Source organism: Hyperolius riggenbachi, chromosome 6, assembly GCF_040937935.1.
Source record: "Hyperolius riggenbachi isolate aHypRig1 chromosome 6, aHypRig1.pri, whole genome shotgun sequence".
Classification (NCBI taxonomy): domain Eukaryota; kingdom Metazoa; phylum Chordata; class Amphibia; order Anura; family Hyperoliidae; genus Hyperolius; species Hyperolius riggenbachi.
In genome coordinates, this window is record NC_090651.1 from 121,784,885 (window position 1) to 121,807,919 (window position 23,035).

The following is a 23,035-nucleotide window of genomic DNA, read 5'->3' on the forward strand; positions in this document are numbered from 1 at the left end:
CAACCTATTCAAAATGAAAACTGTACTTTTCCATTTCTGTTTCCAGAGTTACGCCTTAAATTGAAATTGCTTTATCTATTTCTCTTCCCATCACAAATGAATATAGGCTTTGACCACTGGCAGAGTATTCATATTCTTCACCGGCATGTCATTAAAGGAAGCTATTATTGGCATTTAAAAATAATGACTTTAGAAGGTTATACAGCAATGGAAGAGCAACAGCATAATGAAGAAATCATGCCATTAAACAGCGTTGCAGTGTAACAGCTTAAAGAGAATTTAGCAATATTTCTGAACAGATGGGTTGCTCTGGCTATTTTGACTGGGTGTTAATATGATTTTGGACGGTGGTGGTTGTGTTCCGATGTTTCGCGGCCCTCAGAAAGCATCGGGGGGAACTGTATATGAATTAATGCTTTTAGTTGCTGCCATGCGTCGGCCCCCAGGCCTCTATCGCTCTCTCGCTCTTTCTACGTCGGTTTTTATCAAGTAAATAGAGACACTGGCACAATCTGCAAATCTTTTGAAACGCTGCCCATCAGTACATTTTCTAGATTTCATCAAAACCGTATTACACCACTTTGCGGGTAACCTGGCATTGAATACCAATTACAATATTTTGGTCATGCCACATTGAAAACAAATTAGGATCCTGCCAGATGTAATACAGCTAGCCAGTCACCGGGGTCATGAGAAGCAATCCGCAGCAACTACAATGGAGTTAGTGATAAAGAGGACAGGAAGGGCTTGAGTCGTTTGTGGTCATCAACTCTCATTGTGGAGTATGTATTCAGAAACTCCAGGCTGTCATTTGAGTAGAAATGGAAAAATACCATTGTGTTTGCCCTCTATTTTTGCTTGGAAAATTGCCGATTCCCTATTGTCTTTCATTCTATAGGTGTGCGAGTGTGTAGTCTAGCTAGATGAAACCCCCAGCCGTCCTGCCCCTGGGGAGGTCTACATTTCACTTAATTGTAACTGGTAGCCTAAATGTAGCTTTCCTGTCTAATTGAATTCATGTGAGACAGACATTTATTTTTGTGTCGTGCATCAAAACAAAAGGCTAGCAAGTTCTGCCGGACGTTGAAGAGCGTTCTACCAAGGCGAGGCTGTGCCGAGCTGGTAATAAAATGAGTAAATGAGCCATATTATGAAGCCAGAGCTTAGAACTGAGTAGTCATTCATTCTAGTTGTCTGACATTGCTTCGCAAAACTAGAAAATTGCACTGAAGTTAGACCATTATTTTTTTTTCACTTACACTTTTGTTTGAGTGAAGAGGTTTGCTGGGATCAAACCGTTTATAGAATTCAATGTATTTCATTCATTTATAGTGGTAACTAACGATTGTGTATTTTGATGTATATAACGTCAAGTTTTTCTGTTCTGTCTTCCCTCCCATGATATAATGTATATGTAGCTTACCGGAGTTTCAAATATATATATATATATATATACCAGGGGATGAGCAGCACAAACCAAATTATATGCAATACTATGCAAAGTATGCACGCAGCACTGGAGAACCCCAGTCTCCATAAGAAATATATAAATACAGTCACTGCTTTCCTGTTGTGTGCTGCAGCCCTTCTGTATATATATATATAAATATATATAAATATATATATTCAGTAGGATGTGAACGTTTGGGCAACGTTCTTAATCGTCATGATTTTCCTGTATAAATCGTTGGTTGTTACGATCAGTGGTGCCCTCACGGATGGTCGTGATCACGGGTACGCGTGATTCACGGCCATTTTTCCGCATCACAAAGGCCGTGACCCGGATGCCATGATCAGCATGGATCACGACATTGTGTCAAATCCGGATCACGGCATGCGTACAAAAAGACGGGTCACGAGACCCGTAATCACGGCCTTAATGCGGCCGTGATAGAGGGGAGGCTACATGCGGATTTTTATGTCCGCATGGCCTACTGATACGCATGCGCAGTTACTGAGTACGGGTACCCACTGTTACGCATTGATCAATACGATACATACATGCGGATTTTATATCCGCATGGCTTACTGATACAGATGCGCATGCGCAGTTAGTGAGTCGCATGGCCTATTGCTATGCATGCGCATGCGCAATCTCGTTTTTTTAACACGTACATTTCTACGCATGGCGGCATGGCGATACACATTAAACATTATGGGTTACGGCTGACCACGACACGACTTTGCGGATTTTTGAATACTGATCACGGGTAAAGACGGGTCGAGCCGGTTGCGGAAAAAAATACGGGACCCGATCACGGGTTGATACGGATGCGGCTCCAATAATCACCGCCGCATGCGGATCCCTGATTGGGGGGTATCCGAGCAACACTGGTTACGATAAAAAATGTCAGTTAAATATATATTATATAGGAGACACACACAGTGTTATTTGAGAGGTGAAATGAAATTTATTGGATTTACAGAAAGCGTGCAACAATTATTTAAATAAAATTAGGCAGGTGCATAAATTTGGACACTGTTGCCATTTTATTGATTCCAAAACCTTTAGAACTAATTATTGGAACTCAAATTGGCTTGGTAAGCTCAGTGTTCTCTGACCTACATACACAGGTGAATCCAATTATAAGAAAGATTATTTTAAGGGGGTCAATTGTAGGTTTCCCTCCTCTCTGAAGAGTAGCAACATGGGGGTCTTAAAACAACTCTCAATTGACCTGAAGACAAACATTGTTCACCATCATGGTTTAGGGGAAGGATACAGAAAGCTGTCTCAGAGATTTCAGCTGTCTGTTTCCACAGTTAGGAACATATTGAGTAAATGAAAGACCACAGGCTCAGTTCAAGTTAAGGCTCGAAGTGGCAGACCAAGAAAAATCTTGGATAAACAGAAGCGACGAATGGTGAGAACAGTCAGATTCAACCCACAGACCAGCACCAAAGACCTACAACAACATCTTGCTGCAGATGGAGTCACTGTGCATCGTTCAACCATTTGGTGCACTTTACACAAGGAGATGCTGTATGCAGAGGAGGCCTTTTCTCCACCCACAGCAAAAACAGAGCCATTTGAGGTATGCTAAAGCACATTTGGACAAGCCAGCTTCATTTTGGAATAAGGTGCTGTGGACTGAAGAAACTAAAATTTTGTTATTTGGGCATAACAAGGAGCGTTATGCATGGAGGAAAAACAACACAGCATTTCAAGAAAAACACCTGCTACCTACAGTTGTGGTTCCATCATGCTGTGGCACTGTGTGGCCAGTGCAGGGACTGGGAATCTTGTCAAAGTTGAGGGATGCATAGGTTCCACTCAGTATCAACAGATTATGGACCAATGTCCAGGAATCAGTGACAAAGCTGAAGCTGCGCAGAGGCTGTAATTTCTGCAAAAAGAGGATCTACTAAATATTGATTTCAATTATTTTTTGTGGTGCCTAAATTTATGCACCTGCCTAATTTTGTTTAAACAATTATTGCACACTTTCTGTAAATCCAATAAAGTTCATTTCACTTCTCAAATATCAGTGTGTGTCTCCTATATGATATATTTAACTGACATTTTTTATTGTAACAACCAACGAATTATACAGGAAAATAATGAGGATTAAAAAGGTTGCCCAAACTTTCACATCCCACTGTGTGTGTGTGTGTGTGTGTGTGTGTGTGTGTGTGTGTGTGTGTGTGTGTGTGTGTGTGTGTGTGTGTGTGTGTGTGTGTGTGTGTGTGTGTGTGTGTGTGTGTGTGTGTGTGTGTGTGTGTGTGTGTGTGTGTGTGTGTGTGTGTGTGTGTGTGTGTGTGTGTATATATATATATATACAGTATACAAGGCTCCACAATCCATCCATTCCAGTAGTTCTCCATATTCCGCTTTACCCCTTTCCACTGATTGCTAGTTAGTAGACTCAGATGTTTTATTATAGGCACAGAAAACGGGGAGGGAAGAAAAATGGTGAAACTGGAGATAACAACAACTGAAAAGAAATGTTACCAAAAGAGAAAACAGCAATAAAAAGAACACCTTCAGCTTTAGTGGGGGTTTGGTAGAAAGACTGTTATGTTGGCCATACACTGGTCAATGTTGCCCAACAGACTTCAGAGATTGATCTATCTGATCGAATCCCTCCACACACTACACACAGATTTCCAGCTCTCACCTGTTCACACGTCTTCTCTCCACCACTGAGCTCTGCTTCCTGTTTATTCTTCCTTGAGGGTCAATGTCACATGATAAAAAATAGAGGCCAAACATTAAAGGCAACATGGTGATGTACCTTAAGAGGCCTCTAGTGTTTGATTTCTAACATTTGTAATTCAAAAACAGTGCTTAGGAACCATACCAGAAAAAGATGCAATTTTTATGTATTTCTTATAATGTACACATGCCCAATTACTGCCACTCACAGGGATCGGGAGTCATGTTTGTACAGCACTTGGAACAAGCACTAGCCATATGGAGGGCGTTGACAGTGGATTGACTGTGCGGTGCATGATGGAGTAGGAGGGGTGAGGAGGAGAACAATGGGCTTGGCCATATCTCTTGCTGATACATCAGGTACACTATACACATGCTAGATTCTTGGCAGAAGCAGCTTGGCAGAACAGCCTAGGACAGTGATCTGCAAACTTAGCTCTCCAGCTGTTAAGGAACTACAAGTCCCACAATGCATTCCCGGAGTCTGAAAGCCACAGTCATGATTCATAAAGGCAAATGCATTGTGGGACTTGTAGTTCCTTAACAGCTGGAGAGCCAAGTTTGCAGATCACTGGCCTAGGAGGTACAAGTCTGCAAGTCTGTGTTGTGAACTGTGAACAGCAGCCATGGCAGCATGATGTAAAATCTGATTTATCTGCAGCACAAACAAAAATAGTCACCTTCTGCTTGTTTATTCAGCCAAATACAAGTGTTTTGGATCTTAATTACTTTTAAGAACAGCTGCAATTGGACATCTCTAGCTACATGAATAGCAATTTTTTTTAACCCTTGCAATGATTAAAAAATACAGAAAAAAAGGAAATCAGGCAATTTTCTAATTAGAAACGGTACTATAGGTAGCCATGTTTATCTTAACATGTCACATATCAGTTCAGGTATGCTTTAATTTCACTTGTCTACAGAAATGTCTTATATAACCATGTGCTTCTCTTTCCTTTAGTACAATTTGCAGGAGGGAACAGTATGGAAGTCTTTGCTGTGTCACTGGAGGAGCCTACTGGTTTTATTTCTGACATTGGCAGCAGTAACTACGATTCCTTTCTTAGTACATCACCTGAGAACGCTGACAGATCCACCACCTAGTCAACTGTTCAAAGTTGTAGCTGTATGCTCTGGTGTTATTGCAGAAACTCTCATAATCAAGTAAGTAATTCACAAAAGCAAAACATTGCATGTATCTTATTATTTTCCCTTCATATGATAAATTGGTTTATTTGTGCATTGAAGTGACTCTGAAGTGAGCTGCATAGGAAAGTTATATACTTTCCAATTTACAGGGAAGGCTCTCAATCCCACAGAGCCTTCACCCTGTGTCCTCATTCCCACGCTGTCCTCCCAGTGAAATTATTTGACCCGTATAAGTCAAATATATCTTTGGCCCTCCTCAGACAGGCTTTGGAAGTACTCATGTCTCCGAGTACATTTGAAGACGAGCAGACCCAAACTGCACGCATGTGAGTCTAGGCTCTCGGATACGCGGTATGGATGCTCCTGTCTTCTGAAGCACTTGGGAATGCACAAGCTTCTGAAGCTTTCAAGGAGTCCCAAAGGCACCAATTTTGAACAGTGGACAATAGGGTAATGTTAAAACGTGACGCCCTGTGACCATGGAGACCCAACGCTGGAAGCGGAGATTAGGTGAGTGTTAACTCACTCTTGTTGCCCACTTGCAACTCTACAGGAAGGGAGGGAGATTCAAAACACAGGAATGCGGCCCACAGTCCGCAGTCGGTGGCCCAGGCCACTTAAAGAGACTCTGTAACAAAATTTTGAGCCTTATTTCTTCTATCCTATAAGTTCCTATAACTGGTCTAATGTGCTCTGTCTAACTGCAGCCTTTTCTAGTTGCACTGTCTCTGTAATAAATCTTATCTTCTTTCCTCTGTCGGCTCTGTCGGGCTCAGGCTGGAATGTGTGGAATGTGCAGCACTGCTTGTTATTGGCAGAAGCTTTAAACACCCTCTCCAAGCTCTGCATGAGTCACACAGTAAGCTGTTCTCAGCCTATCACACTCTGGTTAGCATCCGTGTCTTTTGTTTGTAAACACTGCCTAAAACTGGCAATTACAAGCCAGGATTGCAGCAGGGAGTGGCAGAAACAGCACAGAGGGGCCCAGGAGAACATAAGGAATAGAATGGTATGCTTTTTATTGTAAGAATTTTAGAGTACAGATTCTCTTTAAACTTTGCCCAGTGCTGACTTATGGGATCCAGATCCTCTTCATTGATATCTAACTTTTTTTTTTCATATAGCTCACTTCAGGTTTGCTTTAAGATGGAACATACCACTAAAAATCACAGTTCATATGAATCAACAGGATACATATTAACATAACCAAATCATATTGTTACTCTTACAATGTACTTCTTTTTGCTATGGATAAAAACAATTCTAAGTTAACATTTCCTGATAGAAATTTGCGAGGAAAATCTCTGATATCAGTAGAGACTGCAAGAAGGAAAAAAAATAGACTATTGTTTTTAATCAGACAGAAATGCCTGTTACCCTTCTAGCAGCCTAATGGATTTAAGATGCATAAACATGTAGCAGAACCTCTTCTGCACTCAACAAACGTGGCTGCCCCAAATCTGACATGTGCTCTATTGATTAATAAAGAGTCATTTTCTATGTGATTTAGTAGTGGCCACAAACACTCTTAATGTAATCTAGTGCTGCGTAATATGTTGGCACTTTATAAATACAATAAATAATAATAATTATAATGTAAGCAAAGCAGGGGATATGAATGGTCTGGAACGGTGTGCCTACAATGCAGATCGCAGTAAGTCTCTCAAATAATTACCAGCATTTCCAAAGTGATTGCTGTCAGAGTGACAGGTCGTTTTTAGGCATAGGCAAACCAGGCAGTTGCCTAAGATGGGGGCAGGAAGGAGCACTACAGATGTATTCTTTGCATACTATGCTTTATGGAGTTTATATACACAGCTGCTACTTCCAATAAGGGATGGGCAACAATTTTAGCATCTAAAGCTTGGTACACACATCCACTGTAGTATGAGAGTTTACTTACACAGTATTCAAAATCTGTTGGCCCTCATAGTATATGGAGGTGGTAGAATTGGCCAGTCGCTGGCCAAACAAAATTGGATGTGAGTACCAGTCTTAAAAGTGCACTGTTGATTAGCACAACAAAGGAGGCCTGGATAGTATAACAATAATTAGACATGTGCTATTAATTTGCTAATTCAACTGTATATTCATTGTTGCAGCTTTTTTGGATCCAGGACAAATGACGGACTTGTACAGAACTGGCTGTTCATAAACAGTATAGTCATTTTTATAAAGTAGTTGCACACTAGAGATGGCCCGAGTAGTTCACCGTTTCTGCTAGGACCCTTGCCTCATCCTCCTCTGATATGGGCACTCCACAACTTCATTGAACTACCTCAACCTGATCATAGGGGCTGGAAAACAGTGCACTCATGCAAATGTGCGCACAAGCACGGCGACTGTCACCACTACGCAAAGATTGCCACCCAGAGGACTAACATTTACATCCTGGAGGTGTCAACTAGTAAAAACAATATTTCGCTCACCTGACGTTATCACTGAAGCTCTTTGCAGTTGTTTGCGGTGCGGTAAATGTGGCGTTTCGTCTGTCAGTGTGAACTGGGCCTAACCCTCAAACTACATGATCGACATTTACACATGCCGGACGTTTTAAAGTACTTTATTCAACAAATTTAGGAATGTACTGTAATTTCTGCCCTTTAGAGATTAAAACACGACTCTGGGTCAGCTATTTAATTTTTCGTAGGATTTTTGGCATGGATCCCCCTCCGGCATGACACGGCCCAGGTGTTAGGCCACTTTAAACAACTTTTCCATCACTTCTGTGGCCAGAAACAGTCCGGTTTCAGTACGGTTTTATAATTTGCCTGCCCACTGAAGTCTATGGTGGTTCGCTGGTTCGCGAAATTCGCAAAAATTTCAAGTTTCGAGACATCACTGCTTAATAGGTGCTGGCTTACTGAACAGGAAAAAAACAAGATCTGAACCCAGGTTTCCTGTGTCAGAGGCAGAGCCCTAAACCAGTACACTATTTTGCCACTTCAATGTCACTGTTGAACATTTGTGTCACTGAGTGATTATCAGCCATACTAAAGACCTTTATTTGAAAAATCTAGAAAATATGTGTGATTTTTGGCATTTGCGCATGAGCAAAAGCCTCAAAATATTTTTCCCTTGATCCACCTCCGCCATGCCACTGTCCAGGTTTTTGTACACATTGTACACATTTCTTAAAGAAACTGTGGTTGCAAAGATGCCTGAAGGTTTCAGAAGTTTGCTGATGATCTATTCATAAATGTTTGCAGTAACGTTAGCGAACATGAAATCGTGATGCTAGGCCATCACTATCTAGGACCCTTTCTGCGTGAAGTTTGTATCTTCTCCCCTGCTTTGGTTCCTTCCAGGCACCCCAAATTCCTCTCACATCCTAAAAACATACTGAGAAGTTAACTGCCCCCTCCAACTGACCTTAGACTATAGCAGGGACAATGGACTATGCTGATGGTGTGGAATATATCAGTAGCTGCCCTGATGGACAGTTATGGCCCGTACTCACGGGCTGCAGAAGTGGCCTGTCGCCAGCACACGTGAGCGTGCTAGCGACAGGCCGGCGACAGCTTCTCTCCAGGTCCCTCCGCGTACACACGCGGAAGAGGGACCAGCGGCGAGACGGAAGCTGTCGCCGACGTTCCTCCTCCCCCCGCCGGAAGCTTCATTCACCTCTATGGAGGTTGCTGTCGCTAGTCCGCGTACTCACGCGGACTAGCGACAGTTGCGGGGGAGGTGCGGCGGCGACTGTCGCCATGCGATTGAAACTTTCAATCGCATGGCGACAAGAGCGGCGGGCGACAGTTCGGGGTGTGCGCGCGTGCGACGGCCCATACTCACGGGCGACCTGTCGCCGCAACACGCGCGCGCCGCGTGTTGAGGCGACAAAAGTCCCTCGTGAGTATGGGCCATTAGTGATGTGACTATGTACTCTGTAAAGTGCTGTACAGCAGTGTTCCCCAACCCTGTCCTTAAAGAGAACCTGTACTGAGTAAAACTATTTAAAATAAACGCATGAGGCAACTTCAAATGCACATTACATAGTTACCTTGCCATCAGTTCCTCTCAGAAGCTCACCATTTTCTTCTGACAAAAATCCCTTCCAGTTCTGACAATATTTTGTCAGATCTGAAATATATCAGTTGATGTCAGTAAAATATCAGTTGCTGTCAGTTATAGCTGAGAGGAAAACTGATGTACCAGGTAATGTCCATGTTTCCCTATGGCTCAAGTGGGTGATGTTACAGTTTAACTGTGTGCTGACCAGAAAGCTGTAATGGCCATTTTCAAAATGGAGGACGGAAAATTCCCTTGATCACAGTGGACAAACAGGACACAGGATAGGAGAAAGACACTGAGGAGTAGACTACATGGATGGTAAGTATGACTTGTGTATGCTTATTTTGACTTTTACTTTTCAGTTCAGGTTTTCTTTAAAGCCCACCAACAGTGCATATTTTGTGGAAATCCACAGAAGTAGTTAATATGCTCTGCTGAGACACTAATTACCCCCACCTGTGCATGTTTGTGGTTTTCTGCAAAATGTACTGTTGGTGGGCTTTGAGGACAGGGTTTGGACCTGTGCTGTAGAGGATGTCAGTGCTGTAGTAAATACACAATAATAATGTAGTAAGCCATTAGACTATGACTATGGTAGAATTAGATTGTGAGCTTCTCTGAGGACACTCTGTGACATGACTATGTACTCTGTGAAGTGTTGCAGAAGATGTCAGCACAATGTAATTAAACAATAATAGTATCAGTAATCTTTGGTAAAGGTTCATGGCAGAGCCATAGTGATCTTCTTTCTTGGCTTTGATTCATTTTAAAAGCAATAGAAGTTCAGATTGTTACTGTATCATGATTATGCGGCATCAAGCTGTACATGTCTTTGCATGTTAAGCATGTTTGTGCCATTAAGCAGAGTAAATGTTCTGTATTTTTCTCCTCATTCTTTGCTGATTTCATGGAGAGGGAAAAAAAGCAAATGTTTCATCAGGGTTTTTTTTTCTGCTTCTTTCATTATGAGGAAGAAATTAAACATCCCTCTAAGTTAGTACTTAAAATATCAAAGACATTGTTAAATGCCTTTGAGTCACTATGCAAGTAATTCGCTTGTGCAAAGCAGCACCATGGTAAATGAAACCTTACAAGGAAGGGTTCCAAAGCTGAATAAACACAAAATTAATTAGTCTGAAACTTCCTGATGGATCTATTTAATGAAAGCCTGTTATTGTGTCAAGCACTCAACACCATGAATTTATTTTATTGTGCGCCGAGCTGCCTGCCTTATTGAACCAACATGAGGTTTCATATAGTGTGAAGGACTTCAACTTAGTCATGATATGACAAGTCAACAGAGATGTTTATGAACAGATTTTACATGTCTTAAAGGACCACTATTGCAAAAATCGTAAAACATTAAATAAATGTTAACACATTCAAATAAGAAGTACATTTCTTCCAGAGTAAAATGAGCTATACATTATTTTTCTCTTATGTTGCTATCACTTAAAGTAAGTACAGTAGTAGAAATCTGACAGAACCGACAGATTTTGGAGTAGCCCATCTCCACATGGGGGGTTCTCGCTGTTTTCTTTATTTTCGAAAGTAATTAGTGTATGGAAGTTGCTCCACCCAACTGCCAAAAAAGTGTGAAGCGAGCATGGTGGTTGGCCAGCATCTTTGCATAAATCCTTTTCAGGTAGTGTCTTTATGAAGAGTAAAGGCCATGCTGAGAAAACCCCATGAAGAGATGGATTAAGCCAAAACCTGTCAGGCCTGACAGATTTATACTACCTACTGTAAGTGACAGCAACATAAAAGTAATTTATTTCATTTTACTCTGGAAGAAACATCCCTCTTATTTGTATGTGTTTACATGTATTATACTGTACATTTTAATTATTATTTTTTTGTGATAGTGGTCTTTTTAATTAGTTGGGAAAAAAACAAAAAAGTTTTCCGCAAAACTGACACAGCATGTGGCTGTCAAACTGCAGCAAAGGATTCTGGGAAACGGAGTGCTGACAAGCACACCACAGTCAGAGTAACCTGAAGGAATTAACCTTTCACCGAATGAAAGGTATCTTGAATTTGTTATCCAAGATTGAGCTGTGGGATTTTCTATTTATAGGCGATGTCCAGTCAGAGGAAGTATCACTTAATTGGTATGATGCTTTGTTTAGCTTGCGGTCCAGCAAATTACCGTTGTCGTATAAAGCTTTCTTTGTTTAAATGTAGCTGACATGCAAATCATTGGCTGTGGTAAACAGTCTCTGGAAATGATGCTTCAATATTAATCGGCTCTGCTCCTAAGTACTTCTGCTTCAATCCGCTCAGTAGGAACTGTATCACAATTGCAAAATTTGACTTCCATGTTTCCTTGTCTTCTCATAATTTTTTAATATCTGTATTTCCAAAACCGAGAAGGGTTGTTGAGGCGAATCTTTCCTATTCCCACGTGCCTTTTCAAATGATCAAATGTTACAAGAAAAACATTTGTCACATTTGGAGAGGAATTCAGCCCTGTGTTAAAGGCAGATGGTTCACCATACAGCACCATAGTACAATGATTAGGTTCTCAGTCACTGTAGCCAATGTTTTTATAATGTCATTAGTTATCAATTAGCATTTTAACACAGGCTGTATTTGTATTGGATTGAAATCACCCGTGTTTTCCAAACTTTGGTCATTTGCATGCTGTAGTCTTGCAGCCTGTACAGTGTCCGAGAGCCACCTGTACCATTATGGTGACCATATGTATCACTATCTATACTGCTGAACGGAACATTAACTATATTGGTTGTCTTTCTATTCTCCTCAGGAACTCATCACGAAAACCCATACTCTTTCTAGCTTCCCTGTAGACTCCTGCTGTACATCCCCGTCATTGCCTCTTAGAAAACTAAACAGCTCATACAGTTCAAAGCCCATAGGAATAGGCTTATTTAACCTAGTAGTTTAAGTGGACTATTCATTTAAGTTATACTACCCATGATTCAAGGGGGCAGAGCAAACCCTGGTTTGTAAGGACAGGGCAAAAAACAAACAAACAGCCATACCACAGTATTGCTAACAGTAAAATGTATAAAGGAGAGATTAACTAGAGGAAAGTAAACCAGAGATAACCAAAACTGGCAACCACATGTTTATAAAGCTTCCTTGCATTTTTTTTGTAATATTCCCCTTCCCCAATACTTAGCAATCACTTGCCCACAATGCAGCAAGATTGCAATGTAAATTGCTGCATTGTGGCATCCCACCATAGACTGCAATGTAGATTGCTGCTGTCATTGTGGCATCCCACCATAGACTGCAATGTAAATTGCTGCTGTGGCATCCCACCATAGACTGCAATGTAGATTGCTGCTGTCATTGTGGCATCCCACCATAGACTGCAATGTAGATTGCTGCCGTGGCATCCCACCATAGACTGCAATGTAAATTGCTGCTATGGCATGCTGACTGATTAAATTTGATTATATAGCCAAACTCCAGGTATCATGCTGCAAGGGTCACCTATAGGATTCAGGGTTTTACCATTATGTAGACACCGGATTGCTGCGGGGCACGTTGAGCTGAGTAACGGTATCAGCTCTATGTTTAATCATGTAGTGTTATCAGTTGCAATGGAGAATTATCGGCTGGGGTGCTCGGCTACACAAATTAGTGTTAGGTGAAGATAGGAGGGTTAGTGTTAGGTGAAGATAGGGGGTTAGTGTTAGGTGAAGACAGCAGGGTTAGTGTTAGGTGAAGATAGGAGGGTTAGTGTTTGGTGACGATAGGAGGGTTAGTGTTAGGTGCAGATAGGAGGGTTAGTGTTAGGTGAAGATAGGTGGGTTAGTCTTAGGTGAAGATAGGAGTGTTAGTGTTAGGTGAAGATAGGAGGGTTAGTGTTAGGTGAAGATAGGAGGGTTAGTGTTAGGTGAAGATAGATGGGTTAGTGTTAGGTGAAGATAGGAGGGTTAGTATTAGGTGAAGATAGATGGGTTAGTGTTGGGTTAAGATAGGAGGGTTAGTGTTAGGTGAAGATAGGAGGGTTAGTGTTAGGTGAAGATAGGGGGTTAGTGTTGGGTTAAGATAGGAGGGTTAGTGTCAGTTGTAGATAGGAGGGTTAGTGTTAGGTGAAGATAGGAGGGTTAGTGTTAGGTGAAGATAGGAGGGTTAGTGTTAGGTGAAGATAAGAGGATTAGTGTTAGGTGAAGAGAGAATGGTTAGTGTTTGGTGAAGATAGGATGATTAGTGTTAGGTGAAGATAGGAGGGTTAGTGTTAGGTGAAAATAGGGGGTTAGTGTTAGGTGAAGATAGGAGGATTAGTGTTAGGTGAAGATAGGAGGGTTAGTGTTAGGTGAAGATAGGAGGCTTAGTGTTAGGTGAAGATAGGAGGGTTAGTGTTAGGTGAAGATAGATGGGTTAGTGTTAGGTTAAGATAGGAGGGTTAGTGTTAGGTGAAGCTAGGAGCCTTAGGAGGGTTAGTGTTAGGTGAAGATAGGAGGGTTAGTGTTAGGTGAAGATAGGTGGGTTAGTGTCAGTTGAAGATAGGAGGGTTAGTGTTAGGTGAAAATAGGAGGGTTAGTGTTAGGTGAAGATAGGAGGATTAGTGTTAGGTGAAGATAGGAGGGTTAGTGTTAGGTGAAGATAGGTGGGTTAGTGTTAGGTGAAGATAGGAGGGTTAGTGTTAGGTGAAGAAGATAGGAGGGTTAGTGTTAGGTGAAGACAGCAGGGTTAGTGTTAGGTGAAGATAGGAGGGTTAGTGTTAGGTGAAGATAGGTGGGTTAGTGTTAGGTGAAGATAGGAGGGTTAGTGTTAGGTGAAGAAGATAGGAGGGTTAGTGTTAGGTGAAGACAGCAGGGTTAGTGTTAGGTGAAGATAGGAGGGTTAGTGTTAGTTGAAGATAGGAGGGTTAGTGTTAGTTGAAAATAGGAGGGTTAGTGTTAGTTGAAGATAGGAGGGTTAGTGTTAGGTGAAGATAGGAGGGTTAGTGTTAGGTGAAGATAGGAGGATTAGTGTTAGGCATAAGTATGGGGGAGGGTAGGGCCCTTTTCCACTAAGAAATACAAATGTATTTCTTACTATTTTCCACTACCGCAGCTCTACCATGATTCTGCCACGATCCATCGGGTGCAATTGCATTGCATTTACGATTTCCGATGGGAGGGAAAAAAAAACCTGGCGAGAAAATAATTTGAATTTCTGAATTGCAAGACAATCACATAGTGGCGTGATTGCTATGTGATTTTTCTGTGTTCCTATACTTTGAAAAAAAGCAGAGGATGGTGACTGTGATCAGGACAAAAACTGCATCACAAACGTATTGCACTAATCAAAACTTCCGCTGCAGATTCCATTAGTTTTACTTTACCTAACATTTTCTTATTCGCAAGCGATCGGAATCAAAGCGCAAAATGCTGATAGTGGAATAAGGCTCTAATGCTGGGCATACACGGTGCGATAGTTGCTGTCCGATCACCGCGGCGGATCGATTCCGCGCTCGATCCCCGCCGGCAGACAATGGAAGAAACGAGCGGCTGATAAGGAACTGCCTGCGGGGACGAGTGGGAATCAATCCACGCACCCGCGCAGACGAGCGGGGACGCGCCGGCATCGAGCCAGCGTCTCGACTCCGGCTCAGAATTGCGAATGTGATTCAAACAAATTAATTGTTACATGTTGATTGTGGGGCTGTTGCAATCGGCAAAGCGGCCACAATCTGCTTTTTGTAGCCGATCACAGCTAGTGGAAAAGGAGCCTTTGCCTCATTTTACTGCATGTAGTATGCTTATTCTTACTATGCTAAATAAAAACATGTAATCTATGTTTACTTTGACTAGTCGCCTGTTGATTTTCCGTACTAATAACACAGATACCGACATCTCTATATGTTATTGTGTGTATTCCCGCTTTTCACAGGACATATTGGCCCTAGCGTTAATCCTAAGCACAACGCCATTAATTGTGCGCATTACACAATTAAGGACTCCGCTTCATTTGAGCAGCAGAGCTGACACAGAGCAACAGAGACAAGTCTGTCTTATTAGTTCAGATACTTCCAGCATAAAATGCTCATCAGTTCAAAAGGTGGCAAACTGCTCGGGAAACCAAACAGCGCTCTTTACATTTAATGAGTTTTATATGCACTAAAGTCTTAATAACAAGTCACCACCCAGCTTTATCTTTAATGCTATATTTAAAGCAAACCTATTTACCATCTGCTGTTTGGCAGTGTGGATCTTTTTGCTGCTATTTTTGCTGTTTTTATCCCCCCATGACTTAAAAGGTACATCTGTTTCTCCAATCTTAAAAAAAATGCACAACTTTCCTTTTTATAAGTGTTTTTTTTAGAATATGCTATTCACATAAACTAAACTAAGCGCTGCTGAAATTTTAATAACCTTTTTTTAATTCCTTCTAATGTCTAAGTACATCTACCTGCCGAGAACTGTAGCTCTAAATAGCCTGTACTGTATAATGTAGATTCACGCCCTGTACTACTTCCCAGCGTGGTCCTGAGTTAATTTCAATTAAAAGCACAACATTAATTGTTCCTCTCTCCATTCCATGGCTGCCTTTTCATTCCCCTCCAGCCTGCAACAGGTTCGACTTTCAAACAGAAAGTAATGACCATGTAAAAAGCCTCATCTGGAACAGGAGGCCCATAGAATATGTGACATTTTTATCACCTTGTTCCCCACTTCCGATTTCAATAAAAGCACAAATTGGAAATAAAGCCCGGGGTCTGTTTAATCATTAGTAAATTAAGAATCTGTTTTTAATATCCCCTAACTTGTAAATAATGTATTAATTGAGTAGCTTGAATGCAGGAAAGTCTGCTAAATGTGTAATGAAAGTAGTTTTCTATTATTGGAGGATGCATACCAAATGCAGCAAATTCAATAAGCCAGTTGTTGTTGGAGAAAATGGAGTTATAATTAGCAGGCACCTGCAGCTGTTTTCTAAGCTGAACAACAGGCCTTAAATGCGAACAAAGTGGATCTGAGTGTCACAAGTGATGAACAGGTTTAATTTTTTTTTTTTTACCTTTTTAAACATTTAACAGTGGAATATCTTGTTGGCTGCAGATGGAGCCATGTTCCTTCTGTCCTATGAAGCTCAATGTGGACTCCATGTTGTGGTACAAATTCTCTTCTTGTAAAGTGTACCTGAGATAGGAGTTGGAACTATTTGCCTCTCATCCATCATGGTGGCAATATAGTATACAAGGGACCAGTTTAAGGTAAAATTGGGCACTGAGAAGAAATAAATGTGGGACCCATGCATAATTGTTTGTGACAATAGTGGGACTCATGCACAAGTGACATTTCATACATGCAATCTGTGCAGTGAAATAAACACTCTCTCCCCTGTCTATACCTGGCTATTTATACTGGGGCATCTATATACCTGGCTACGTATACGGGGAACACCTATGCCTGGCAACCTATAGAGGGGGCACCTATACCTGGCTACCTATACTGAGGGCATCTATACCTGGCTACCTATACTGGGGGAATCTATATTTGGCTACCTATACTGGGAGCACCTATACCTGGCTACCTATACTGGGGACACCTATACTTGGCCACCTATACTGGGGGCATCTATACTTGGCTACCTATACTGGGGACACCTATACTTTGCTACCTTTACTTTGGGCATGTATACCTATATTGGGGCAACTATATTTGGCTACCTATATTGGGGGCACCTATACCTGACTATCTATACTGGGGACGCCAATACCTGGCTTTCTATACTGGGGGCACCTATACTTGGCTACCTATACTGGAGGCACCTTTACTTGGCTACCTATATTGGGTCACCTCTACTTGACTACCTATACTGGGAGCACCCATACCTGGCTATCTATACTGGGAGCACCTAAACATTACTTCCTTGGGGACCTTAAGGAGCTTGGACCCCTTGGTCCATCACCATATATAGGTTGATAACAGTTGGGTCACTCCTAAATAAAAAATAAATTGAGTCAATTAATGTCCACTTTGCCCCATTAAATCTCAGATTTCAGTAGAAATACAATATACAATTGATCTAGCTCTTGCCACCTGTACTGCTTTATTATGCAGTTCAGTATATAGTTACATGGTAGTCGATCCTTTGCCACTCGTCCCACCATCTGCTCAAGAAAAATTTAGCACCATGTTGATCATTTTAATTAATCCTTCATTTCTCATAAAGAAACCCTGTCTTTGCTGCCAGAAAACAATTTCCATAGTTCTCTACGGAAGGAAAGAAATACCATAGCTCTCTTTGGGAATACCAGTGACAATTTACTCAGGCTGTTATTTGATTTTGCATTTGCCAAGCAATAGAGGTCCATTATTAGCAGCATATTGGAAGTTGCAAATACTTTCTAAACGTGGTATTCATTCAGCATAATGTTTCACACTGACCACTGCAGTTATGAACACTGGGCAAATGCTTGTGGAACACCGGGCCCATATATGAGTGGTGATTGCCATATGGCAAAGAGCACATCATGCCTTTTATGTGAATAAGTCCTCCTGAGACTACCTCCCCACTCAATACTTCTTTTCTCTGACCTTCCTAACCTGAAATTGTAATGATCTGCTCAGCTGCCTGTGCAGGCAGGCAGCTTTTTGACTATTGTTTGGGTTTGCATGCTGCAGGACTCTGGAAAGAAGAGCTTCTGTCAGTTTTGCAGCTTGTGCTTGCTGAGGAATTTGCATACGTTGTCATGCAAATTGCCTGGCCACATTCATTGGAGGCGTGTACTATAAGTACTATGTGTTTCCCACAATGCTTGGCTGGTCATAAGGATTCCTTCCTGTGAAACACTCCTGGAGGAGTGTCAGCCTTTCTCTTTGTTTGAAGATCAGCTTAGAGTAATTCCTGAAACTGCGCTAGGCAGGTTCCCCTAGTGCAGTTAGGATTGCTTATCTGTTTTGTTTGTTCTGTTGCGATTGTTCTGTCCCAGCGGTGGTCGACAGGAAATCGTTCTGATCTCTGTTCTTGGAGTATAGCTGGTGCAGCGGTTGCTACCAGCTATCTCATCTGATCTGTCTCACTTGGATCGCACTTGCATCTTGCGCTAGTGCTGTGGATCCTTCTGTTCTGCTCCTTGGATCGCGCTAGCCCCTTTTCGCTAGTGCTGTGGATCCTTCTGTTCTGCCTCCCTGGATCGCACTAGCATTCTGCGCTAGTGCTGTGGATCCTTCTGTTGTGCTACTCTGTACCTGGATCGCACTAGCATCCTGCGCTAGTGCTGTGAATCCTGTCTCTCGCTTGTTCCTGTTTTCGTGCGTCTGTCTTGTCTGCTACGAACGCTTGCTGGAGGCTCGGTGAGGTAACCGTTAAGCAAGCGCTCGCGTTTTCTGTTTTATGTTTGTCTGTCGGTGGTTAGTTAGGCGTGCTTGTCCCTGTTGTGCTTATCACGCGTGGACCGCGCATGAACACGTGCACTGTTGCGAATGAGTGCGGTGTTCGCGTTCAGTTAGCGTTTGTTGTTTTCTTTACCTTCTCGTTGTATGCTTTGCTGTGCCTTTGCTATTCTCGTGCTCTGCCTTGCTGTAGCCTTGTGTCACGTCTGGCGATCGCACCTCTCGCGATCGCGTTCCTGCTTCATATCTGCTGTGGTGTGTGCACCGTCGCGGGTTGGCGACTAGCTTGGCGCACACACATACAACCTGTCCCTTTGCTCGTTCTCATTCACAATCGCTTCTCTTGCGATTGCGTTCTGCGCTTCGTACAATTCCTGTCTGGCATTTGTGGAGGTACAGAGGATTGGTTCCTCTGCACTCCCCAACGCCATCTGCCGACAGGAATTTCCCTCTACGGGTGCGTAGCACCTTTTGCTGGGTTCCTGCAATTATACGCTTGTGGAGGATTTCCGCCGTAACAGCGCACGCGTTGTGCGCTGATCACGGAGGAAGTTCCACAATCGTTACAGTATGACCAGCCCAACCCAAAACCCCAGTGTAGACGGAATTTCCGATTTGTACGATTTTGTTGAGTATGCATCTGCTGATCAGTTTCCAGGTTTTTTGCCCCAATCCAAAGCTTATGTGTATCCTACTATAGGTAGGATCGCACACTATGTTAAAGCAGTTAAAAAATCTGTTCTTGTTCCTGAACTCCACCCATATGGAGATTATCTGGATACTGGCCTGTTTGAACCCCCATTTGCTTCCTGGGATGTTGTGGTCTTGCTGGAGGAATTCGATTTTGATTGGAAAGCCTTTTGCGATTTTTACATCGCAAAAAGCGCGAGGATGTCTTGAATGATTGTCTCGATTCTATGTACCTTTTGATTGATTCCGATGAATGTGACAAGGGTGATGTGGATCTGGTCATTTATGTGTGGCAGACGATTTTGGATGAGTTGCACACACACCAACCAATTGATTCCAATAAAGAGACATCATTGTCGGATGATTGTTCCTGCCTTTCTGGGGTAAAGCATGAGAGTCTTGGGGGGCGGAGCAAGATGGCCGCCTGAGCAGACGTACAAGAAGGAGCTGCTGCTCTCAAACTTCCAGCCGTTATATACCAGTGGGCACCACGCACCAACTTTGCCTCCCAAAAGGGACCTACACCCCTCCTGTACCCCTCTGATATGTCCAGACGGAAGAAAACGGACCTAGACACCAAGGAAGTCCAGAAACAATCTTCCCGCCGAGACGCCAGCGCCATCTTACCTGCTAAGCAGAAGAACAAGGCCATACAGACGGTCATGGCGGACTGTGCTACCAATACGGAAGACAACATAGGGGCTTCGGAGCTCATGGATGCGATCCGAACTTGCCAGACCATGGTCACAAGTAAGCTGGACCATCTTGAAGCAAAATTTACCCTAATCCAGGAAGACGTATCCATAATACGCCAGCGGATCACGGGCGCGGAGACCAGAATCAGTGACCTGGAAGACTCCTCCGCAACTCACGATCTCTCCATAAGGGAACTACAGACAGAGGTCAAGAAGCTGAAAGCTAGAGCCGAAGATTCCGAAAACCGGAATAGACGCAGCAACGTCAGGCTTCTGGGGCTGCCGGAGGGTGCAGAGGGAAACGACCCGGTGAAGTTTATAGAAACTCTGCTTAAAAACATCATGCCAGAAGCCCCGTTTACACACTTCATGGCGGCAGAACGGGCGCACCGCATGCCCTCTACTCTAAGCCCACCGGGCGCACCGCCACGCACCTTCATTTTTAAAATGCTGCACTTTAGGGATCGGGATGTCATCCTTCAAGAATCACGCAAACTGGGACCCATCACCTACCAGAATACACAGCTTCAATTTTTCCCGGATTTCTCTGTGGAAACACAGAAACAAAGAAGAGCCTTTCAAACAGTGAAAAAACGTCTCCGTGACCAGGAAATCCAATACTCCATGTTGTTTCCAGCCAGGCTTAAAGTGATCCATGGCGACAACACGCGATTTTTTACACTTCCAGAAGATGCCATGAATTGGCTGGATAAGCTACCGAAGTGACCATAACCGTGAGTACATTTCTCTTCCCCCTCCTCGGCCCTCGCGGCCTAAACTGACATGGCCCCATCTATGGCCCTTGCTCCTAAACACCCTTTCACAAAAAAGAAGCACATCCTCCTTAACCGGACGGTACTCCTACCGGTCCCCTTCGGGTACATATGAACTTTGGCTGCCCTAAGACGATAGGGCGACGCAGGCCTTAATACTTCACCCCACATTCAATTGACACACTATCTTACACCCGAATATACCTCTACAACAGGCCATCTGGCCTAGCTCCGGCTACCTGAGAGTTCCACCCGACACGAGATGGAGCACTTACATCTCTGCGCCACGCTTCAGGGGACTACCTCAGCGATAAGCTGGAAATCAATAGATTCTGAACATAATCATCCGTAATGTGTTTATACTGCCAAAATGTCTATAATAGGGGTGTGTTGATACGTGGGGGGCAGAGATGGGACTGCTAAATATTGTGTTGGCCTCAAAGGCTGGACTCCATAGTGCTACTCCAGAGCACAACCACCTACTGCAGAAATGTATATATTAAGTTGTGCATTTATCAAGCCTCACTGTTAACCTGGTAGCACCGCATCGCATTTGGGCCTGGGCCGCGTGTTTGGAGATGGGATGGAGTGGGGGTCTTGGTGGGAGGGGGAGAAGTTTAGACGTACTGGCGGGAAGGGGGGGGGGTGACATCTAACTCTGCACTGCCCAATTAGGAATGCAGAGCGCGCTCTTAGAGTAGGGAAGAATATCCCCAATTCTCAGTCACAGGGACAGAGGACGGGATTAGCACCATCTTCTCACATTGTTCCCCCTATGCAGGCATAGCCTAGTGTAGAGGGTGGCTGTTTGGGACTCAAGCTATCTTAGTTTTACAAGAATAGCGGGGAGGGTTAAGGGAGGGGACAAGCAATACTCAGGATGAGAAGTAATCTATGTTTTTGTTTTCTCTCTCCTGATCTAGGTGTTATGTTTTATGCTTTAAATTTTCTTTTTGTGGCAATCCTGGACAGCTCATGTGCTCGGCAGTTTGCGCCCTGTGCTGCTCGCAATCACCTGCAAACAGTGACGTCAGTAGGTTTGACCTTCATTAACCTGTTTATTATGTACCTAAATGTCTGCTAACGTTATATTTTGGAATGTAAGGGGTCTTAATTCAGCAATCAAATGGTCATTAGTTTTTAATTACCTCCGCAGTTATAACCCTGACATTTGTATACTTGTTGAGACACATCTGCATGGCAGTAAAGTTATGTCCCTTAAAAAACCATGGGTAGGATACTACTACAATGCTACCTATTCCACCTACTCAAGGGGGGTATCTATCCTGGTGCGCAAAACTTTACCATTCCAACTCCTACATGCCCACACTGACAGTTTGGGCAGATACGTTATTTTACATGCCAGGGTACATGGAGAGGAACTAATCATTGTTGGATTATATAATCCTCCTCCAGCCAATCTGGAAATGCTTAGTGAAATTATGACGCATGCCTCAAAATTTAACACCACTAACATTCTCTTATGTGGCGACTTCAATATGGTCCTCTCACCCTCTGAAGACCGCCTGACACCTAATCCTAGAGATTTCTTACAACTAAAATCATGGGCCCAATCCTTCAACCTATTGGACATGTGGCATACACATAATCCAAACCAAGCGGGATTCGCATGTCACTCATCCTCCTATCACTCATTATCCAGGATTGATTTTGCACTAGCTACTCCTCTTATGGCCATGCAGATAGGTCACATTAAACTACTGCCGAGAGGAATATCTGACCACACACCACTAGAAGTCAAAATGCTATTTTCTAGACCACACACCCGCCCATTATGGAAACTTTCTGCTAGCTGGATCACGCATGATTTTGTTCAATTAGCAATGCAACCTCACTTGGGAGAGTACTGGGTCCACAACGACAGTTCTGCAGACCCTTCAGTGGTATGGGACTCCTACAAAGCCGTTACAAGAGGGCACTATATTAAAACTATTAATGAAGCCAGAACCCAAGACAGGATTTACCTCACGAGAGCTGAACAAGAGGCAGCCTCTGCCGAGGCTGACCATATATCCCTCAAAACAAATGCGTCATACGCAAAGTGGCAAGTCACTCTTACACACCTCAAAGATAGACAGAAACAGGCCTCCTCTAAAATTGAATCTGCCAGACAACTCCGTATATATGAACAAGGGGACAGAACTGGGAAATTATTAGCATACTTAATTGGGGAAGAAAAACCCTCCTTCCATATTGGGGCTATCAAAGATGATCAAGGAGTAACACTCACAGATGCAA

The 23,035-nt window shown here is 43.0% G+C and overlaps 1 protein-coding gene across 1 annotated transcript in view; it reads left to right on the top strand.

The window, feature by feature from the left end:
* The window catches only part of LOC137522536 (uncharacterized), a 728,649-nt gene that overhangs the window by 576,802 nt on the left and 128,812 nt on the right, over window positions 1–23,035 (top strand). The window contains exon 4 of the mRNA XM_068242619.1: window positions 5,118–5,320. Coding sequence (XP_068098720.1) covers window positions 5,118–5,320 — 203 coding nt within the window. The remainder of the gene's footprint in view (window positions 1–5,117; window positions 5,321–23,035) is intronic.